The sequence below is a fragment of the Cryptotermes secundus genome, unplaced genomic scaffold, assembly GCF_002891405.2.
Source record: "Cryptotermes secundus unplaced genomic scaffold, Csec_1.0 scaffold1, whole genome shotgun sequence".
Taxonomy (NCBI): Eukaryota; Metazoa; Arthropoda; class Insecta; order Blattodea; family Kalotermitidae; genus Cryptotermes; species Cryptotermes secundus.
Window position 1 is genome coordinate 354,655 of NW_019738952.1, and position 24,788 is coordinate 379,442.

Here is a 24,788-nt window from a genome sequence, read left to right on the forward strand (position 1 = left end):
TGACCTTGAGTAATCTTTATGACTATTCCCACGTGTCGCTGGTATACGGTGTATGTGCGCAATACAGTACTAACCCTTTCTGGATACAACCAATTTTGTAATTAATGCAAACACAAAATTATAAACAGAAAACTCTTTCAACCCGATAACAAGGCTTTGTTACTTAATATACTTCCTAGATGTCACTACCGGTCAAAAACGACGAACGTGCATTAGTATTTTGTTGGTAATTTAAAAGATTTTTTTTTTCCTGTGTATTCCGTAGTTTCTACCGTTTCTAGAATGACGGAAGAAGCAGACGATATACAGGTGAGTCTTACTTGAGATTTAAAGTTCACTTATAAACGAAGTAAAATCCGTACGTGGCATTATAATGCACAACTTTATGTAACGCCGCTACAAACACAAATACTGTACCAGTAAGTGTTAACGTTATTAGATTTAATATAAAGTTAGTTTCGATGGGATACGCATGTATGCTAGAAACTAATAATCACCTTTTTTTTTTTTAATTTTCATCGTATCTAATATCAAGTACTGCCTATGTATCCGGCAATTTGCATAATCTGATTGGCCAAATAATAATTCCATGGCTCCATTTTTTTATTGGGCAGTGGGCGGGAGCATATGAATCATAGAAAATCATTAGTTTCATGTATAGTGAATCGATTTAGACGTTCTTTTGTCAGATCCATTTGTAAGCTCTCTTTAATTTTATTCAGTTAAACAGATTTTTAAATTAAACCACACTAGATATGTTCTGGGAAGTCACTAGCGAAAATTTACAATTGAAACAAACTGTCTGGTACAGAATCCTTCACAAGTTTGTAGTTGGTCTGCCAGTAAAGAAATTCATTATGTTTCTGTGAGCACAAAGCCCTCCAGTCCTGACCCATCTTCACATTATGACACCCTGCATATTACAAATACTATTAAAAAAAACCTCAATATATACTTACTTACTTACTTACTTACTCACTCACTCACTCATGGAGCTGAGCCCTCTATGCAATAAATAATTAGGTTCCAATATTATGTGTGAACACATTCTTAATAATATTAATTATTTTATCCATGCCTGTTCCTCACAATTAGTCTCTCTTCTTGCAGTTTTCCAACCAAAATCTTGTACACTACAATTCACTATTTAGGTTGAGGAGACTAGATTTGGGATGGAGATAGGCAGTGCTCCTTTACAGCTAGTACACATACCTGGAAGTAACAAGGTCTCAGAAAACTTCTTTGAAGTTGCTTATCTGCTGTGCATTTTATGTTTTAACCTTGAGGCTGAAATCAAATGTGAGAGTACCAGCAAATTTATTTAAAACTGTTAGGGACACACAGAAGTTTGTATCTTAGTTTATTTAATCATTCATTCATTCATTCATTCATTTCCATTATTTTCCATATATCCATACAGGTAACAAACCTAGGATGTGGAAATGGTCCCTTTGAAAATAGATATATCAAAATACATATACAAAATTACATGAGTCACATAATCAAAATCACATTAATCGATTAACATAAATAATAATGTAAAAAAATTATTAAGATTTTAATTAATAAACATAATTTAAAAACAACTTACTATAAAACTTGAATTAATACAATTTTATTTAAATTACCTATATTAACTGAATTAAATATGTTACAAATTTACACACTTATGACCAATTATGTTGATAATATTCATTCATGGAATAAAATGAATGATATATCAGCTCTGTGCATGGTTATGGTTATAATGTGACTACAAGCCGGTCACGGTAGCCGAGCGGTCTAAGGCATGCACTTTCTTCGCTCGCTCGGAAGCCGGGATCGTGGGTTCGAAAACCCACTCAGGGCATGGATGTTTGTGTGCGTTTTTCAGTGTTTGTCTACAGGTAGAGGCCTTGTGACGAGCTGATCACTCGCCCAAGGAGTCCTACTGTATGTGTAAGATCTAGTAAACCGAAGTGAAATGGAGAGTTTCATGGAAGTAGGCCTAGGCCCAAATTGGGGCTGTAGCACCACAGGAAAAAAAATGATGTGACTACAAGTTGGAGTAGAAATGATTATGATACAGAATACACTTCCATCATTCATCTGCAAAGTATTTCGTAAAATTTATTCATTCATTCATCAATGGCTCTACAGCCCTTTGTTCGGCCCTAGTCTCTTCTTCAGTTTCGTAATCCATCTTACACAGAGGGTAGGACTCCTTGGACGAGTGATCAATCTGTCAATACAGCCTGAATAAACACATAGACATCCATGTCTTGAGTTGGATTCGAACCCACGATCTCAGCATCTAAGCAAGGACAGTTCATGCCTTAGACCGTGCAGCCACCATGATCGGTATTTCCTAAAATACTGAAAATAATTTATTCTAGCCAAGATCTGAATGGAGGAGGAAGTTTAACAGTTACGTCAAACCCCAAGCTTCAGGTTACCCAACAGAATCAAACTTGATGCCTGTAAGTGGCCCACCAGTATGGTACAGTTTTTTAATTTAGTCACATTCCAATCTATGTGCTTGTTGTAAAATATTGGGTAGATTTTGGGCCTTGTGTTTAGGAGGTCCCAGGTTCAACACTCATCTCAGAGTATAGTTACCTTGACTTAAAATTTATAGGATTTTTCTGTCTCTCCAGGGCAGTACTTCAAGTCACTTCATTCCTTGTTCTTTCCAATTCATTATATAGTAATATCGTTGTACCATTTTATACTTCATAGTCTGAGCTATAAACAGCACCATTAAATAAACCATAAATAAGTAAATAAATAAATTAAGTGTGAGCTCCACAATTCGGTGCAGATTTGTAATCTTCTGAAGCCAACAAGTTAACATGCAAGACTGAGCTGGAATTAATTAGTACTGTGCACATATTATAATGTAAATTCAAATAGAGGTATTTTTTAGAACTTTGATAGGAATGATAAATGTTTTGGTTGCATGCAAACTGTAGAAATGTCCAAAATTAACAAATAGAACTTTAGAAGTTACGTTTTTTATGAACCTCTGTCATACAGTGTGTTACATTCATGCATATAGTAATGTGTGAGAAAAACAAGGTGTACAAAATTTTTGTTGGAAAATTATTTGAGGAAGTACCACTTAGGCAGTTTGAAATAAATGAGAAGATAACATTAAAATGTATCTTACATTGTAAGGCTACGAGCTACACTGAACTGGCTCAGAATATGGTGTTTATGATAATGAATCCTTAGGTTTTATAACAGCAGGAAATTTGTGGGAAACTGGAATGTATGTTTACTATGCAGACATTACCATCTGTAAGGAAGTGAGCTTATTGCTTATTCAATCTTATGAATGAGAATCTTAAATACACTTTTTCGAACTGTGAAATCACTACTTAGGAACACCAATCTCCTTGAATGAACATTTTTAGAATTTGATGGAGTCAGTAAAAAGACTATTTCTGCCTCTTTTGACAATTCAAGATGTGGGTTGTGTGTTTTATGCATGTCAAGGAAATGTAACAAAAGCAGATCTTTTAATAATTCTTTATTTAAAGGGTTAATAATGCCTTATTATGTTAAACAGTTTTGCAAATCCATTGTGGATCAATACGAGTATATCAATGAGTCCTTTCAAAGTCACTTCTTAAAATGGGGTGTGATATTCATGATCATATTCAAAGCAGTGTAGTTACCCACATGTTAAATTGTCTACAGTATATATATATATATATATATATATATATTCAAGCTCAATTTTAGCTTGTTGTATTCATGTTCAAGTGTTTCAATTTCATATTACAGAAGAAATCAGTGACTATCTTTGGTCGAGATGTAGCTGCCATACCTTGCTTCAGAAGCAGCTTCTTGTATGGAATTGGAAGTGGATTTGCAGGCGGTCTCACATACTTCCTTTTCACAAGCAATACAAGATGGGCAACACATGTGGGATTCACGTCATTTGTTATTGTTACAATGTCTTATTGGTAATAAGTCTGTAGTACTGTATACCCAGTCCTTGAATATGTGAAAAATGATTTACATTTCACAATAGGGAATTTGCTGTATTTTAAAATGTGAGCAAAGGTTTCTGCAACTGTAATCAGTACATCGTATAATGTGTAAAGATTTCCACAGAATGTTTGTGCTGTAGTCATGGAAGTTCACAAACAAAATGCAGAATCATCCAACTCAGTAAATATCTTTCACCAGAATATCAGGGGACTGAGAAGCAAAAGTGATGAATTAATACAGTCTTTTGAAATAGACAACATAAACCCTGACATAAAGTAAAAAAAAAGTAAAGGTATCCCTGTAACAGGCTGTGGAGGCCCATAGGGTTGTGAGACGTTGAGGTTCCCACATTTTCTAGACAATCGGCTCATAGATGGCGGCAAGGTTGTCAGCCCTATGTGCCGGCCGCCCTTTACCCCCAAGAATATTCCAGGTACTTATTTTTGTTAGAGGCTGAGTCGACCCCAGGGCCACAGTGCAGCTGGAAGGATTAGGTCAATTGAAAAAAATCCAATGACCTCATCAGGATTTGAACCCATGGCCTTCTGGCTTGTAGCATAGTGCCTCAACCAACTATGCTACCATGTGCCCCCATAAATGCACACATATTATGTTTAAGTGAGCATCACATGGTTGAACAGGAGCTGCTGCACCTCACAATGAATGGTTACCAATTAGACTCCAGCTTCTGCCAAGAAGACCTACAGAGAGGAGGGGTGTGTATTTTTGTTATGTCAGAGAAACATTTCAGTAAAATTTATATTTCTCATCACTGTAAGGAACAGGATTTTAAATCTCTGCAATTCAATTAGTAACTAAAACATCTGACTTTTTTATATTAAGCTTGCCCAGAGGTCCTTTGGGAGATGTTATTGAATTTCTAAGGAGGCTGCATGCAACTTATTTATACAATCCAAAATCCAAAATCAGGATTTTAAATCTCTGCAATTCAATTAGTAACTAAAACATCTGACTTTTTTATATTAAGCTTGCCCAGAGGTCCTTTGGGAGATGTTATTGAATTTCTAAGGAGGCTGCATGCAACTTATTTATACAATCCAAAATCTGAGTTTATAATCTATGGAGACATAAAGTATTTAATTGAAAATAACCAGAAAAAAAAACAAGTAAACTGTTTACTAAAGACATACAATTTGTCAGACACTGTGAATTTTGCAACAAGAATTCAAAATTCCTCGACAACAGTCATTGATAATATTTTTAGAGACAGTACAAGGTTAAGCTTATCTTGTACATCTCCTGTAGTCTACAGCCTCTCAGACCATGATGCTCAATTCCTTACAGTAAATAATATTACTACAGAAGTAAATTTAATGTCCTTGATACAGAGAACCAGACAAATAATGAAACCATTGGCCAGTTTCAGCATCTATTAGAAAATGAAATCCAGGAACCTGTTTTCAAAAATAAGGATACAAACTATAAGTTTAACTCTTTTTTATACATTTTTCTAAATATCTTTGAAGCTAGTTTTCCTATTCAGAATAAAATTGTAGGTAGAATAAAAAACTTGATTACACAAAGAATAAAAATATCTTGCATATGTAAAAATATATATAGCACAAGCAGTAATAATCCACACATGAGAGCATATTACATCAAGCACTGAAAAATTCTGAGCAGTTATAAAAAGAGGCTAAAAAGCAGCATTACTATAGGCTTATAGCAAAATCTGATAATCAGATAAAAACAACCTGCATGTTTTGTTAACAACTCACTCCAAATAGCCCTGTATTTTATATCTTGTTTCTTCACTGTACCATAAGTACTCTATTTTATAGGTTTCACTGTCGATGGCAATGGTCCAAGAAGAAATTTACACATGGTCAACTGCAGGCTGTTATGCAGAAGCAGGCAATGTATGAAGGAACTGATTATGATCTGACTGATAAAGGTCAAGTGTATGAAGTTAAAAATTAACCATGAGTTTTGCTGTTATCAGATAATGTGATAGAAACATGTAGGAAGTGAATAAATAAAAATATATATTTTTCATTTAATTTTACTGAGACTTTTTATGTTGGATTTTATTGCTGTTGCCAATGCAACAATATAATAATAATGTAAAGTCTTATTCAAAAAAGTGTAGTATCTATCAGGTCCCATTTTTATCATTATCAAATAAATATTGTTTCAAGAGAAAAAGTGGATGGATACTGATGTTTCTAAGTTAAATAGCAACATGTACTCTAGGTGCCCACAAAATTCTTGATGGTCAGCTACTGGTAGCAGAGTACATTTATTATATTCCAGAATTCTGTATTCAAGGTAAGGTGGTCAAAATAAAAAGCCCTGGAAAACTGCATGCATTTCAATCTCAGCATCTTTTCTCTTCTACATTTTCTGTTTTCTAAAAAGAAATAACAAGACTGTAAAAGTATATAATGTACACTTAACAGGTGCATTGGCCATAAGGATTAAAAATAATGCAATAAAGGGTATGACAAACTCTTCATTTATAATAAAAAAAAAAGTTAAATTCATATGCAACTTTTGGCTGTTGGGCTATGATACTTGAATTGCTAAGAAATAAACTATACACTGCAGGCAAACTGGATGAAAAGTAGATTTTAATGCTTCAGCACTCACCCTTATGCTTGTCAAAATGTAAATAATATGTAAACTTTTGGCTATAGTCTTTAAAATCAGTGAAGACTTTTTATTTTCTAGTTCTGGAAGTCATGGTTGATAGATGAATACGAGTCCAAAAATACAGTGCGTTCAGTTAAGGAGGAAACTTCGCAACACCGCTGACCTGGCCCAAAATTCCTCCCAGATTGTTGCTGTAACTGCTGATAGCAGAATGAGTCATTAACGCTGATAAACGTGCACTGTTACAGTTACAGTAGCAATCTGTGAGGGATATCGGGCCGGGTCAGCGGTGTTTCGAAGTTTCCTCCTCGATTGAACACCCAGTATAACATTCCTTCTGTTTAAATATCTTGAAACCTGTAAGACTTGTTGAAAAAAAAAATGTCTTGGACATAGAATTTGTTTTTCCCTAAGTTTGTTTAAAATATCTCTTCAGTAAATATTTAGTGATACATGGAGGAAATCATGTAGATCTTCATGTAAAGAAGCTCTTTGTTAAACTTGTCTGATATGAATAATTGAAGTGGTTTGACAAACTTTGGAAAATATTCAAATATGAAATTTTGTAAAAATCCCTCTAACTGTTTTGAGTTCAATTATTGACCACTGGAGTCAATATTCATATAATTTATCATTGTCACACACTTGTAGATATTGTAACGTGTTTCGTTACTGAAGACGCCATTCAGATTGTTAATTGGTTTATTTAACAACCTACAGGTATCGGCTACAATTAATTACAACAATGTTACGGGTTTCGACACTTTACAAACCCTACACACAAATCTCTTCACACTGTCCTCAGTAGTCTACACGTATTCACAGTACGGCAGCTATACAAGTGTCTCTGTATTACACACTCCCAATTACACAATTAAACATGCGTCCGGTTCTTCTTTCCGCGACTGCTGCTATACTCCAACTCGCTTCGTAGGCTGCTGCCTTGAGAACTCACTTCGGCGGCTGATACACGTTACCTGTCTCCGGGGACGGCTACACTTTAACCGTCTCCATAGGCTGTGTAGTTCCCTTATAAACCCTCAGCTGGACAATGGGAAACACCTCGCTTCCTTGTTGCCTAGTCGCTGTGTTTGCCGATAGCCTAGCAATGCTGTTGGGTCCTGTGTTATGTCACTGCTGTTTACTCACTTTGCCTAGCAACCGCTGTGCTTGGACTCGGCTCACTTCGGCTCCGCTCGGCACGTCACCGCTGGCAGGGGGGGAGAGGGTGTCCTCCATAGCGCAGCACGTCACAATATCATTTTTCATTTATTCTATATGGATGGATTTACAGACTGAATGAGCTTAATAGGTGCCTCACAGGGTTGCAAATGTGCCTCAAAATGGAGAAGAACAAAATTGTTTCTTTTTACTCAGCTGTTCCAGAGTTTTGTTTCTAATTTCCAGCAGCATTCATAAGATGCTGCAGTATTCACTGTATAGCAGGCTGAGTGGGTCACTGATTTTATCCATGTAGATGTGGTAGCAAAGACAAAAATTCTGCCCTGATTGTGCAGCCAGTTCTTAAATGTCTGAACTCTCCTGTTACACAAGGTATTGGATGATTTACTCCAAAGAAGCGCTACATTAATATAATAAGTGTAACTACAAATCACAAAGTAATTTACCAATATAGTTGAAACTGATGATTCCATGAGGAAAGACGATTTTCATGTGCCAAATTGTAACACATCAGCTTCCAAGAAGAGTGTTATCAATATGGGTAAAAATTGTGTAATGGACTGCCTTTGGATTCAAGAAAATCAGATGGATGTAAAGACTTTAAATATAAGCTGAAAGTATTTTTACTAGATCATCCATTCTATACTGTGCATTGTATGAGTTTCTCTTAGAGGGACAGTAGTAAGCATAGCAAAACCTCTAGCCAACAACTGAATGGATAACAAATTGTTGCTTGTAGTATTTTAATGTGATCGGTGATTGACCTGGTCATGTGTGGGACTTTTGATTTACTGTAATACTCCAAAAACTCTCTTGACAAACTCATAAGGTTAACTTGCATTTCAATTTATGTATTGTATCTAATTTGATAGTTTGTGTTGTATTTTAATTATAGGTTAACCATGTCAAGAGTGATTATTTATTGGTGATACACATAAATTCTGATCCCTTAGGCATTTGGGCAAACGGATTTCAAGAATGATGTATTTAATGATGCAACTTGTTCAGGTGTTACTCTTATAACAATTATGAATGCCAAATAAAATGAATGAATTTATTGGTAGATGTTGCATTAAATGGATTTCAAATGTGATGAAATTGGCTTTCCTCAACCTAAAGACAAGGCTGACATGGTGGTCTGTGTCTGCTAATGCTGCAGCCAGTATGACAGGAAGGATTGTATCAGTTTTGTTAGTAATGTTTGTTTTATAGTTGCCAACATTGCAAGTTTGTTTTTAAACAACATACCCTTCAGCAGATCTCACAGAAGAAGTCTGGTGAGTCATGTCTGGAGACCAAGGCAGTCAAAGTCCTTTTGAGGTAATCCCATCTCCAAAGAAACACTGATCCCACCCAAGTCAGCTTAGATGCATGATACATTGGCCTTACCTACCTTACCACTCAGCACTACAGCCCTGGGCGAGCCTTGGACTCCTCTACAACCAGTCTCCACACACACTGCCTCACCTTTCTGAAAATAATGAAGTGTCAGTTCCTAGTTATCCAGCTGATTCACAAATTCTTGGAAAATGTCAGAGTAGATGTTGATGGTTATGTGAAAGGAAATGGAGTCAGTTATGCTTCCTGTGGCTGGAGGACTCCATGTGAGTAGCATGAGGAGTTGCAGCAGCCCACACACTCATAGTTTCATCAGAAGATTTCATCATGTCCAACATGTCAGGATTTTGGGCAACAAATGTTTGAATCCGTCATCAGCAGGCCACTCTTTTCTGCATGTCACGAGGTTGGAGCTCCTGGACAAGAGTAACATTGTATGGGTGAACCCTTCTTTTCCTCACTGCTCTTTCATATAATAACCAGGACATGGCAGACTCCTGCAATAGCTGACATAAGGACTTTGCAGGGGACACTAGAAGCCACTACCACACATTCTGCAACATGTTGCCAGTCACTGCAGGCCAACCTCCTCTGCATTGGTGCAGGGTTCCTTTAGTCCCCAGTGTTTGGACTACCTTCTGGATGTTTTTTAATACTGCTGCACTATCGAAATGGTTTCTTAAACTGTTTCAGTGATCCAGCTTAAGCTGCTCTATCACATATATTACTCCACCACACTGCACACAGAATGACAGATTGAAGGAAATAGCACAAATATTGTTTCTGGACATTATCCATCATCCTGTTTACATTTCAAAACACGTTTCAGAGAATGGATTCTGTCTCCACCTTCTGGTAAAACCTACTCAGTTGGGCCCAATTGACAGAGCTGCAGGCACCCAGTCAATCTTGCAAAGCACAGAGTTGCCAAGTTTTATTTTCATTGTTTAAATTATTTCAAGTCTTATAATTATTAATTCTGGACTTCCTTCTGAGTGACTCATTGTGCAAGTTAAGAGCTGTCATGGTAGTACAGCTAGTAACCAGCTACTTTACTCACCTAGATGTCCTGGCTCATAAGCAAGGGAGAGGTTAAGGAACACTGATTTTGTTCCAACTCACATATTTTGATTATACCTCACGTTTATTAATATTTTTTGCCATCTTCTCTTTTATATGGTCCTAGGTACTTTCTCTACAGTCCAAACTGCGTGTGGGGGGGATCATAAACGTGTACAAAATTTTGCTCACAAATATTCAAAGGAAGTGTCCACTGCGAAGACATGTTGATAGGTTAACATGCAAATGGATCTTAAACAAATGGGGTAAGAAACACGTTGACAAGATCGAACTGGTGCAGGATATAGCTCGATTTTAAGCTTTTGTGAACGTAGCAGTGAACCTTTGGTATCCATAAAAGCAGGGAATTTCTTGACCAGCTCAGTTAACTATCAATTTTTTTTAACAACAATACAATGTGGAGTTGGTTGTGGCACAGTTCTTGCCAAGAGATCAACAAAGGTGTAATAAAATGAACAAGTCAAATGTACTTCCAAAATAGGTTTCATTTAATCTGTCTCATGCTGCCTTTACAGTACACACAGGAGTCATTATAAATAATCACATATGTAATGCTAACTTATTTGGCTACAACGGTATAAAGATGTTTCATGCTGTGGATAGTTTTCTTCTTTAAAACTAAATATTTTGTCTACTTTTCCATGTTGCAAATTGTGAGCACTCTTCTTGTCACATCATATCAAACAGTAAAACATGGTCGAGCGAGCGAGGTACACAAACTGCTGCTGTGCTAATTTCACGTGGACAGAAACAAACATGGCGACTACATTTTGTTCCTGAGATTTTCGTAGACCATTTGCTTTCCATATATTTTTTAAACAACATCTGTGCATGACAGACAACAGACAGTTTTCTTTCAGTACTTGCCACTTGAAGCATGCATGCCCACATTTCTCTCTGTGTCAAAAATTATCTTAACATCAATTCCCCATGTAAGTCTTGTGCATGTTTAATGTGCATTTTTTTACATTACCCAATTTTGATCTTTTCTGAATGTCACTGATCTACCTTTTTTAAGAAAATTACCTGTGAACAGGTATTTATGACTTGTTGCACACAGCTGTAGGTCTGATTTAGATACATTACAAAATAAACAAATATGACAGAATTAAAATTATTACATTAACCTCCCAATCAAGCACAAAATATTGAATGATTTGGCAAACATACACTGGCCATGTTCCAAATGAAATGTGGTTTTAACATTCTGTGAAGTGCTTCCTTGGAATATTTGTTGTGTACTCTGTTAATGCCAAAGGCATAATTTTAAACTTCCAAAAACTGTGATAAGTGTTATTAAAACCTTTCACACACATCCATAAAAATGCAAAATATCTTATTTTAAACCAAAGCAGAAAACAGTTATATATAATGGCAATACTATGTGCCTTCACCAAGGAAGCTGGCTTCAGTAAACCATTTTAAAGCCCTTCAAGGGACCTAGCAACATGATGGCCAAGAAGGAGGACACTAGGGTCCTGAGGGGTGACACAACAGTTCATCCCTTTCCCCTTCTTCTACCCCAAATTACTGGTTTCATCATGACTGAAACACAACAGTTAAACACAGAAGGAATAGAGTCCAAGGCTCCCAGCTCATTGGTTTTGCTTTGTTGCCATTTAAACAGTTTAAGTGCACAATGCAACAACACAGAAAATAACTTATTGTCATCCACGACATGAAAAAAATAATTCTCCAGGCAAGTCATAAATCTATACAAATATTCAATGTTGGCAAACCAATGAATGGGAGGTTCTAAATTAACATACACACGTAAAACATGTGTGCTGACAAAGAAAACATTACAAGAAAGAAAAATAAAATTAAACGCATCTCTACAGTTTTCTACAATAACAATTCCACCTACAATGATAGAACATGGCAAACAAAGAAAACAATTCAATGTGTATGAACAACACCCCACAAAAAAAAACAAACAAAAAGTAACACCATTTATAGGCTCACCCTGCATTGCTCCAATGCAAGACAAACATAAACTTCATTCACCACTATAATGAAAATAATGAACAAAACTTTGTATAGATATATGATATTAATAATAACAATCTATCCTATCACATGTAATTATACATTTGCTCACTTACAAATTAATTACTACAGATTATTTTTGCCCCGCTTTGGATTTAACGAGCACTGTAGACAAACACAAAAAACAAATCAAACGTGCTCCACATGATTTGTGCCTTGTGCCATCTAGTTTGCTTTTCCTTAAGTACATCAACATTTTTGGTTATACAACGCAACAATAGCGGGCTTTTTTTTTAACAGACACATAACTGGCAACGGAAACATTTAAGACACATCTTTGGTTATAATAATTTTTTATATTCTTTCGGTAACTCTTTGACTCCCACTTTGGCTGAATGTTATGATTTGATGTGGACATAGACTTGCACAATATCCACCCTTAACATTTAATGAACTTAACACTCAACAAATGCTCAGTTAAAGTGCATTCATGAAGGACTAGGAAAATACCTTCCATACACAGAATGGTAACAAGTTCCACGTTTAAAACAAATAACAAAGTACTTTTTCTTTCTTTGAACAGCTACTAAATGAACTGCAGAGGTGAAACTGCCATTTATCGAAAGAAAGCTTCTGTCACTTTGGCACTATATGACGTGTCACCTCGAGCAAAGGGTATGGGGTTGTTCCATAACAACTGATTGCACAATATAAGTTACCATTATTATTAATACAGTCTGTCCCACTCCTCCATCTTGGGAATGATGCCATGTAGTGCCAAGCCTTAGATTCCTACCCCTAGCAGAAAACTTATTGTAAAAAACAAGGCACAGTACTTAAGTAAAACAGAATTGCAAACCAGATTTTTGTGAAATAACCAATACATAAATTAGATAAATATAATTAATTTTTTGTCTTCTTTTGTCTCACAGCTAAGCAGCTATAAAGCTGTATTCTATTTTGGCCTGTCCCCCTTTTCTTTTCAACACCTGTACACTTAGAAATAACAATTAAAAATCAAATCCAGTCATTTCTGAGAAAGTTATCTATTTTTAAACTTTAGTCAATCCATAAATGCCTAGAATGGATACAAATACTATATATCCATTTCTCACTTTTTTATTATTTAATTTTTCAAACTGCCTTTTAATCAATCATTTCACCTCAGAGTTCCAAACCCACGTCCAAAATGAAACAGATATATCTTCCACAAGCAACGGGGGCAAAACATACAAAAAAATGGATGAATGGTTGGTAAAATTTGCATAAAAGTATCCATAGACATTGCAAGTGAGAAAAAATAAACTGAACAGAAAATTACGTTCTCTTTCATAGAAAAATTACAATGAAGACAGGAGACAGACAATGCCTTATTTTTACATAAGTCTCTTTTTTTTAACAGGATCTCATATTTGTTTATAGGGTTGAACTATTTAATTATAAAAATTACTCTGTACTTTCTTCTTTAAACATTGTTTCAAGCACGCAGGAGAAGAGGCAGTCTATCACGTGCTTGTGTGCTGCTTCCAAGTGCTGCTGTGGATGATGCACATCATGATGATATGGTATTTACTATTATCAAAAAGCTGCTATATCAAGTTTTTACTTTTTTGTTATTTGTTATGATTCCACATCACCCCGGTGGCCCTAGTTTTGAGTCTTCGGACGCACAAACATGAAAGAGTCACATGACTATTTGTTATGGAGGACGGTCGGTCCGGGGGTAATCACAGAGCGCACGTACGCCTCCCTGACACCCAACAGAGAGAAACAAATGCAAGTGTTAAAACACACAACACATTCACACAAACAAGGAAACAATAATCTGCTCAGCACAATAAAATACACGAGTTCTTCACAATAGACAGCTTCACTGTGGAGCATGTGGGGCAGTTGCTCACCCCACATTGTGCAACTCCCTCCCTAAGAAATGCGATGTCCTCAATGCCTACATGTATTTCATTGTGTTATGCAGACAGCAAGACATTGTAACACCTTATTGTTATATACATATCAATAACATTAACAAGTGAAACAGTACACCTTCTGCACATTACAAAACAATATCTGAAATGAGTAGATTGTGCATTATCTAAGCCATCCACCACTTCAAGTGATCAATACATGTATCCTCACCATTTTTACTACAATTTTAAATGTCTCAATATATAAAGTGTATTTAAAAATACCATATAAACATCATTTTTAACTACCACATCATAAGTATCTTTCCAAATGACACACTGCCAGTTATTCATCATATGAAAATGTTAAAACAACTTATGAATTTCTTGAACTATTGGCATCAGTTATATTTATATATCACAATAAATAGAAGTAAATGACCAGACAATGCACTCATTCCCAAATAGGTGGATACGAACTGTAGCAGTGACAGCAATGGGAAAAATGTATACATGAAACTGTATTCAGCACAGAAAGGCAGGGTGAAACAAATAATACACCATAATTGAAAATAATTGATGGAAAATACCAGGGTCCTTTCAACTGCTCAAAACGTTTTCTCCACCACAAGGAAAAAATAATGGCTGGTTAGTTCACTTGCAGCTCCTATATTCAGCACAGTATTAATACTACATACAAACATAAATGTTAGTGAAGCAACAGAACAGTTAATAAACGAGGAATCACTACAAACTGAATTTACAAACATAAATATAATATATAAGGTTTTGTATCCTGTCACAAAAAGTTTCAAAACTTGAATTTGTATGTCCAACAAAAAACACAAAATTTTGTCATGAAAATTACTGTATAAAATGGATGGCAACAGTGGACAGGAATTACATTTCTTGTGTGCATCGGTGTACTTCATCATTAAGCCTTTCATGACCACCATGGATCAAAAAAATGTCAACAATTAAACCACCTTTTATTGCACTCCAGTTATTAATTATATGACATATTTCAGTCCCTGCAGATGATCCATTAAGGATCGACACCCAAGTTTTTGTAATTAATGACTAAAACACAATGAAGGCTGACTGAATTTAGTTACAGCAGAACCGCATAAATCAGGAATTATAAAAAAGTTGGCCCCTTTTGGAAAAGTGCCCTTTTTAAAATTTCTGTAACCCATTCCACTATGGAATGGTTAATGTATTGCTTCACATCTCAAACTCTAGAACAAGTCTGTAGGCAGCCATCTGTCAGATGATCAGTACTTGTTAGTAGTATGTGATGGAACAGCTTCATGTTGCATAACATGTATACAGTCGTGTTCAGCTTCTCGACCACATTATGTTACTCAACAGTTTAACAGTGGTCAGCTTCTGCTGTAATAGTTACACAGGCATTTATAAAATGGCGGCAGTGTACAAGCCCACCTAAAAAATGTAGTAAATGCATAGCAATGTAGTGTGCCTACTTTGGCAGCACTGTGAAACCTACAATATGTGGTATGTTTCCTGAAGATCATGTTAATATTTCGCAAATTTATGTATATAAATTCTATGCATGTAGTTCAATATATTTTGGTGTGATCTCTACCTAAATTTTGAAATATCTGATATAGATTACAAAAAGCATTCTTATGTTTTTTCTTTGAAATAGTCCAATTTCTTCCCGGATACTTAGGCTATGTGCGGCACTTAAGAAACAGGAATTTTAAAACATTCAGTTGAAGTTAGGTCTTGAGGGTACTAGATTTATGAGGGTTCTACCATGTTATTTTTTAATGTATTTCAGTCCATGATGGTAGTTATTCATCTGAAGGTATAATTTACACCCTATTCTCTTTCCACCTACTGTATATGCCGAGGAGGAGGATTAGCAATATACAGGAATCCCTCACCATGTTTTGACAATGATGGAAATAAAATATTCTTGGTTTTAAATCTGATTCCAATTATATCAGCCACAGTTTCTGGTCTTATGTATGTGGTTCATCATGTATATACAGAAAACAGGAAGTGACCACCACTCCAAGAGACTCATACAAACAAGTGTTGTCTTCATCATCAATGGATGAACTTCAATTCTCCAGTTTGGCTAATAATGTAAGGGATTGTAATAATGTAATAAGGGAAATACAAAGTTTTCTCCATACAATGAAAGCTGCAATGTTTTGCTTGAAATCAGCTCTGTGTACTTTGTAGCTTATACACCACAAGCATTTCTTGGCTTCATATGATTCCCTCCAGCACTAGATGAAGGGAGGTGACTGATCAGCTTCATGGCCCTGCCATTTTTCAACTGGACAAACAACCCTCAGCACCCAGTGTAGTGGTGGCTGGGTGAGCCCTGGAGCTTGGCTGACTGCTATGGAGAAGAGAAAAATCTCTCCCTCTCATCAGCAATAGATACCCCATTTCTTAGATTGCCCAGCTCATAGCATAATCACTATATCAAGTGGCTATCCTGGCAAAATACTTACACATGAAAGAAACAAGTAATCAAAGTTACTGTTTCAACAGTATAGTTGAATGACTGCTCTTAAAGAACGGATGTCCATGATTAAAATGGACTTAGTAATGAATAATTTAGACTTACAGTAGTTTTAAGATGAAATGTGCTCAATCTGGAAAACATTTTAAATGAACACTTCTTAATGATTTATACTGGAAATGGTTTTTAGCTATCCATCATTCCCATGGAAATGGAGACATAACATGTCAAGACTATATGATAAATTTATATGGATACACTTAACCATAATTCCAAAATAAAATTTCTGATGAGTACACTAAATCTGTGTCAAATATTTATGACAAAACACAAAGCCAAAAACAACAGAAATTAGGAAACCTCAATAACCAGGGCACAATTATGGCATACTCTGAGGAACCAAAATATTTAAAAATGAAAGAATGTCAGATACTAACAATGACCTATTGCATTTGACAAATGAGTTGTGGACAGGCTTACTATTAGAAACACCACAGCAATCCCTAGGACGCCATGCAGGTAAGTGTGCATCCTGTAAACATCTGTAAGCAATGGACGATCAGCAGACACTTGTTAGCCATCAATGGGAAATAATCGTCACTCTGTGGAACTAACTACAGGTACAAAAAACTTCTAAATCATTAATATCCTGTACATTGTGCTCAGTGAATTACTAAGTATAGGAAGCAGGAGGTAGTGTTGGGAATTAAATATAAACACAAGACATGTAATTTGGTATAGTGGTACTTAGATTTTCCCTTATTGTAACTTTACAGTCTAATTAATGGGCTTCACAGAAGAATGCATGGTGGAATTCAGAACTCAGACTAAAAATATAATACATTAATTTCCTTCTCAACACACTATCATTTAGGTCTTCCTTCTCTTTTTTTAATGATTTTTTTTTGCATAGATATATGCCAAAGAAGGCTGAAGTTTTGATCAATGTACTTTAAATTTACCTACAATTGCTCCAGCCCTCACAATAATTATCCAGCATTCATAACACTTCCTCTGCTCCTAGCAGGATACTTTATTGCAATTTATAAAACCAGTGAAATGTATAAGGGTCGTACTGAAAGTCATGAGCAACAATTTTTTGTAAAGTAACATGCTTTATTATTGACAAGCCAAATACACTACCTTAATCTACAGACCTTTCTTTATTTTTCCACATAATCACCATTTCTTTGTACACATTTCTCCTAGCGTTCTGGGAGTTTGAAAATTCCGTTCCAGCCATCCGAAGACACTGACGCACTGTTTTCTGAATTGCCTCCCTTGTCTCAAAACGTTGTCCACGCAGCTTATCCTTCACAAATCCGAAAAAATGGTAGTCGGAGGGTGCCAGATCAGGGCTGTAGGAGGGGTGTGGAAGAACTTCCCACCCCATCTTTGCAATTGCTTCCAATGTGAGGCGAGTGGCATGGGGGCAAGTGTTGTCATGCAGGATGATGATGTTTCGTCCTGGACGTTTATCGTGCAACGAACGACAGAGCTTGTGCAGCATCTGGACATAACAAGCAGCACTGATGGTTTGCCCAGGTTCCAGAAATTCAGCCAGAATAAACCCCTCTGCATCCCAGAAGACTGTGCCCATCACCTTCACAGCTGATGGCACTGTCTTTCCCTTCTATTGTGATGGAGAATGCAAATGGTGCCATTCCATACTCTTCTGTTTTGTTTCAGGCTTGAAATGTTGAAACCAGCTTTTGTCATCTGTCACGATACAGAGCAAAAATCATCGCCTTCATGTCCATATGGCTTTTCACTGACCTTTGTGGTCTTCGGTCAATAACCGCGGGATCCAATGAGCACAACTTTCCTATAGCTCAAGCTTTCAATTATCTCCTGTATGGCACTGTGCCCTATTCCAAGTTTTCAGGCTATTGTGTCCACAGTCACATGCCTGTCATCCTGAATGATCTCATCCACACTTTCCTTGCTGCGTTCAGGTGAGGCTGTTCGAGGACGACCGCTCCGAGGCTCATCTTCGATGCTGGTGTTCCCATCTTTAAAATGCTTCACCCATCTTCAAACACTGCTCACGCCCATGCACACACTTCCATAAGCACGCTGAAGTCTCTGGTGAATTTCTGCAGCAGAAATTTCCTCTTTCACAAGAAATTCGATGACAGTACGCTGGCAAACCAACATATCGTTGTCGGCCATTTTGTTAGGGGTGATACTGGTCACGTGATGCAAGCTATTGACGTCACAAGACACTCAAAGTTAACACAACAGCTGGTTCCACCTACCACTGTACTCTCTTTCGTCTGCTGTTCCCAGGTTGCATGCAAACAAAAGTTGCTCATGACTTTCGGTATGTAGCTTTATCATTATTTGTAAAAATGATGCATAAATAAGAAAATATCAAATAAGAGTATTCAAATGTTAGAAAGACTCAATTAATTTCCATTAATTCTTAATAAAATTATGATATAAGTTTTAACAAACAGCTTCTACAGTTAACCTTAAAAAATCCTAATAGTAAATCTTCATAATTACAATATTATATTTAAGCATCCTGTTACACTCACACAATATATATGAGACAAACTCCGTCTTAAGTGCAACAATTTAATTGTAGGAAGGGAAGAAGAAAGAACTACAATTAAATTGTTGAACTTAAGACAGAGTTTGTCTCATATATAATATACTTCATAATTACATCTGAGTCTAGAACAGACCAAAGAATATGATGGATGATGAACTTTTTCTAAAGTAGGCCTATTGGTCCTGATCAAAGAGGAACTGACACTACATGCAGTTCAACTGAATATATCCATGTATTCAGGTGTAATAATACTTAGGAGCAGAGCATATTTTCTACAGTATCTCAGGTGTCACTATCAATAGCTTATGTTAGTATTAAACAAAAGTGGAATGTGATATATAACCAACAGGAATGGAACAGAAAAGTTTCAGATGAGGAGTTAAAGCATGTCTGTGCAATGGCAGGATGAACAGCTGTATTAAAGTTCATGATGTGGCTGAACACCACCACCAAAAATAAATAAATAAAATATTACAGATCTCTCCTCAAAGACACACAAATAAATACTTATTTAAACATGAAACTAGGACAAGTGTTTAGACAGCGCAAACAGTTTCAGTAACAAAAATGGAATATAGCAGAAATATGACTGCATCAAATGTGTGTTGATGCACTAGATGTGTGCAGTCAAATCACCATGTAATGCTTATCTTGGGGACAAGACTGCTGTACCTTAAACCAACAAAAATCTTAAATGGGAAGGGGGGGTTATATAAAATTCAAACAGAAAATGACACCCCATTGTCAATAGCAAAAAGTTTCTTTAATATAAAAAAAATATGTGCAAACTTGCATTATATAATGCAGGACTCGAGGTTCTCACAACAGTCATTATAAAGATCTTCTAGGATATAATTCTGTGTCATCATCATCAGTAATCTGTCAAGATGACAGGTCCACAGTCTCTTTCAAAACAATTCCTCCACTTAATGCGATCTAGAGCTTTCTCCTTCAAATGACAGTATCCTCTTCTGTCCCCAAGGTCATCCAGCATCTTCTTATGTCTTCTTCCTCGTCTTCTTGTCACTTCTATCCGCCCATCTATCTTTCCTTCGATAGCTTCTTTTAGAAGGCAGTTTCTGCGTAAAACATGACCAATCCAATTAGCCTTCCGTTTTCTTATTTCATGTAGGATATTCCTCTGCTCACTGACTCTAATTAACACTTCTTCATTTCTCACATAATCGGTCCAACTGATCTTCTCCATTCTTCTCCAACACCACATTTCGAAACTTTCCAGATGTTTCTGATCTACTGACCTAAGTGTCAATGTTTCAGCCCCATACAGAGCTATGCTCCAAATGTAGCATTTCACTAGTTTCTTCCTCAAATTTAATTTAATTCTGTGTAGTCTGCTGGAATTCAACTGATGTTTCCAAGGAACATATCAAACTCATCTTTCAAGTAACAAGCATGAAGGATGCTGGTTACTTGCTTGGACTATTCTTCACCTGAAGATTGTGGTGACATATTCTTCCAAAACACTGGTTGATTTTCCATGACTACATGGTGTTATATTCCAGATGACAAAACTCTTTGTATATTGTCTAAAAATAACAGAAAACACAACTGCTTTTTGACGGCAACTTCTTCATGTGCCCATGTATGGTAATTACACAACTAATGGAACCTACAAACAAATTTCAACACAAAGAAAGACTTAGTAAAATGTATGCATATGGCCGAAATTAACCATGAAGATACTCTGAGCACAAAGTACATGTAACACTGGTATATAGCTTCTACTCAGCCCTCCTACAGGAATCAACTCAAGAGCAAAAAGATAACATACAGACTTCAAGATTTCCTTGAGAAAACAATGGCATGTAAGTACTTTATGTACCTGAATGGAAGACAACCCCCAACTAAGAAAGGCATGTACACATGAATGGAAGACAACCCCCCCAACTAAGAAAGACACGTACACATAAAATGTGATATTATTTAATAATTTCATTTAATTATTACAAGGTAAAACGTGAAATATACTAAATATCAGAAAACATATTATACATTAAGTCAGTTTTTCTCCTCATGTTCTCTGTCTTCACCATTCCCAACATCATGACTTTCACTGTAAGATCCCTCTTTGGGGAACTGCAGCCTCTGATTTGCACCTTCAGTGGTTCTGTGGGCAAGTTCATCATGGACTCTAGCTCGTGACTTTGAAGCATATTTATCTTCCTCTCTCACATGCTATGCTTACGGCATGATATGACATGAATGTCAGCATTTACTCTACCATAGAAATACTGACCCACCTTAAGCTTAAAGTGTTTCAAAGAAATCAATGTGTTTTTCTCACTACAACTGAAGTTAAACCTTTATTATTTAACTGTGAAAATATGGCAGACACCTAGTCTTCCATCCAGGTAAATATAACACCAAATTGAGGTACATGTTTCATGCAGGAACTGGAGTCTCTTTCACTAAATAGAAGTAAAACACAAAAATGAGAAACACTACATCAGGGAGAATTAAACATTATTTACATGAAGCTCTCTAGCTGGGAACATAAAATAGGGGAACTTCTTAAATCAGGATTCCACTGTACAAGTTACATGCAATAACAGTATCTCCTGCTGGCAAGAGCTGGATGTCATGAGCACAGGTGAACACATTAGCACAAATTCAATAAATGGCAATGAAATGTGATGCCTTCGTAAGTGTTGGTGATGTGAAAGAAACCTGCATAACACTTACACTACATGAATGATGAGACACACATCCAGTAAAGACAGAAAAATTATATACTTGGGAGAAGTTACCCTTCAAAACTTTGTGGGGGGGGGGAACACTGAATAATAGAGGGTATGCATATGTATATGCTTTTGGTATACTATTTTCTACCGAAGAAGTTACCACAACAGCGTGTCTTTCAAAAGTTACCACGTCTAGTGAAAAGCAGCATTTATTCAGTGATGTTAACATCTCTCCCTGGATTCCCCTATAAGGGATTACTATAAATATGAAAATTATATTTAAATAATCAAACAAATGGCCTCATCTATATCTATTTCATTACCCAATACAAAAATGATTTACTCTTACTTACTTGGGTAATTCTGAGTTTTGAATTATAAGCATAACAAAAATACTGCAACAATTTCATAAGTACTGATACTATTATAATGCAATAAAAGAAAGATACCGAGGCCCAACAAAAGCAACACTGGGATACAGTTTTGAGTATTACTCACGTAACGGTTCAATTAAACTTTAATGGTCATGCATGCAGTCCTGTTGGACGAGCACTGTACTTTTGAATTCTACTGTTGTTAACCCTGAACTAAAATATTGCCAAGAGTCCCATAACACCAAAAGTTTTAAAATCGCCACTTCCGAGATGATGTTAATGTCCATCATTTTGGACAACATACACCTGTTAACATCATCTGAGTATAAATAAAATTATTTCTAAATACAGTCATGACAATGCAGAAGAATAAATTTCTTGTGCTCTTTATGATTTCACAGCCATTACGAAAATGTAGTTTTTCATTATGGAAATATGCATAATGGTAACACAACACAGTGAAATACTCTTTGTTATGACTGTCACTACCAAATGGAAAATGGGTGGAAAGGGTGAGTATAATAAATAATTATTGGATTAATTAACTATGCTCTTTTAGCAGCATGGGTTATATGGTGTTGAATGGTAAGATGATGAAGTGAGAAGGATACTGAAGGATGTAGTTGTACCATATTTTCTGGTAGAATATGTGAGATTCTGCTTGGAGGAACTAAGAAAAAGCATTGAGAAACCTCAATCAGGAAAAGTGACAAGACAAAACCAAAATTTGGACATGCTGTGAATCTACTTAGTAAGCAGAACACACATGGCATGTTTTTTGGGGGAAGGGGAGGACAAAGGAAAATATGCTTTCCTTCATTTTTTTTAATGTAATAAAGTGCTCTTCCCTTTTCACTTGTTTCAGCAGGTATGACAATTTCAGCATTACAATTATACAACATGGAAACTGAGGTTTCATCAGACTTATCTGGGAAAAGGCAGATATATCAAAACACTAGAAGGATGTAAGCAGTCAGCTTCATGTTCCTGCCACTTTCTCACTGGCCTGTCTTAACAGCAAACACAGGGAAGTTAAGTCTATTTTTCATCAACCACACTGGCATCTTTAATTACTAGTTGCCTCCTTCTTGTTTGTTTAACTGGTTACTTTACAATACTGAGATTATATAGCATTAAAATAAATATGATAGGATGAACCAGAAAGGACTAGCAAGGAAGCTGTTACAGTCTAGCAAAAATAAAAAAGGTTTTAGCTTGGATTCACAGAAGTACTTCTGGAACGCATCAGATGTGTTAGTGATGTCCTGTCTCAATTGATCTATGGCCCAAAGTGCTCCTGATAACTGGAGTTTTACACAGATTGTGGGCCTTTGGGTTGTAACACTGCGTAGTCTTGCACGTGAATACTGACATTTTGAAGGTACATGCTGCATCAGTATCCACTGTGATGATTGTCAAGCCATATCATACCAATCCACATCATACCATAACATATTGATGCAGGCAAGAAATTACACACTGCAAGAGGTTCACATGTATAGTATGCAAAATGGCAATGATAATGCCAAGGACCAGCTTGGGAGAGATGAATTTAAGCATCAACAGTTTTCAAAGTGTTAACTTCACAACTGTTTTGTTTCCAGGCATCTGTGTCATTTTCAAACAGTACACTTCTCCTGGCTGTGTTACAATCATTTACTATTCAAAATGAAAAACTGCATCTCTTCACATTCACATTTACACTTCATTATGTTTGTGTGCAGGCATCACATATGAGTTTATGGCACAAAACTCAAACATGAGTGACTGAATCAGGCAGCCAATTATCAATCTCTTTTGTCTCAAGGGTTACTGGGTAACATGATAATTAATGCAGGGATTTCATTTCATTCCATTTAAATCACAACAGAAACAATCTTAAATGTCACATTAACAAATTGTAACCAACTTCTAAAACAATACAATGCTAAATTAAAAAAAAACTATTCATAAGTTTCAGTCTTTCACAATACTGCCCTTTACATAATCTCAACTGTTACATACCTGTAACATCCTATGGTTATTAATAAGGAAAGGGACTCCTATACTTCTACACATGAAATTGTTCCTTGAACCATGTCCCTAAAGAGGTCAGTCTTTCAAAGATTAGTCTTTATATGATTCACTGAAATGAATATGTTCCTGAGCTTCATTTATCCCTCCTGTTTGGGGGACTTCATGGGCAGGAGGAATAAAAAAGAAAGATCACAGTTTTGTTCATGGACACATGAGGCCTGTTATTTTAATTAACACATTCCCTGGTCTCAGAAAGAAATCACAACAAGGCCTAGACAGCCATCTCTCACAAGAACCTGCTCTAATGCTTAGACTGGGTTTAATTTGTACTGATTGAAAAACAACTGATCCTAAATCTTTTATTGAAATTTCCTGCCAGCCAGAGTGGGATTTAAATGCCCAGTGCCAAGAAAAGGGTTAATATGTTAAAATTACTTATTGTGCATTCTGACCTGTCTCAGTGTTGTTATGATGACTAGAATAGTATTAAGCTGCCAACATCCTGTTGTTTGCCCGTGACATTTTTATACAAAGAACGTCAATTGTGTAAAT

The 24,788-nt window shown here is 36.1% G+C and overlaps 3 protein-coding genes across 21 annotated transcripts in view; 1 reads left to right on the top strand and 2 right to left on the bottom strand.

Moving 5' to 3' along the window:
* Positions 1 to 74, bottom strand: part of LOC111871346 (myosin heavy chain, non-muscle) — a 58,024-nt gene extending 57,950 nt beyond the window's left edge. The window contains exon 1 of the mRNA XM_023864378.2: positions 5 to 74. The gene's annotated coding sequence lies outside the window, so the exon portion shown is untranslated. The remainder of the gene's footprint in view (positions 1 to 4) is intronic.
* On the top strand, positions 75 to 7,278 carry LOC111871347 (cytochrome c oxidase assembly protein COX20, mitochondrial). Of its 2 annotated transcripts, XM_033754218.1 has the most exons (4): positions 75 to 309; positions 2,376 to 2,459; positions 3,769 to 3,950; positions 5,781 to 7,278. In XM_033754218.1, the coding sequence occupies exons 1-4, from the start codon at positions 283 to 285 to the stop codon at positions 5,917 to 5,919; spliced, it is 432 nt and encodes a 143-aa protein (XP_033610109.1). In that variant the 5' UTR covers positions 75 to 282; the 3' UTR covers positions 5,920 to 7,278. The 2 variants fall into 2 exon arrangements, with proteins under 2 accessions (XP_033610109.1, XP_023720147.1); XM_023864379.2 differs by lacking the exon at positions 2,376 to 2,459.
* A 3,373-nt stretch (positions 7,279 to 10,651) lies between these two features.
* LOC111871350 (CUGBP Elav-like family member 2) overlaps positions 10,652 to 24,788 on the bottom strand; it is a 1,228,155-nt gene continuing 1,214,018 nt past the window's right edge. For all 18 annotated transcript variants that reach the window (XM_023864398.2, XM_023864392.2, XM_023864391.2 and 15 more), the window contains one exon: positions 10,652 to 13,930. The gene's annotated coding sequence lies outside the window, so the exon portion shown is untranslated. The remainder of the gene's footprint in view (positions 13,931 to 24,788) is intronic.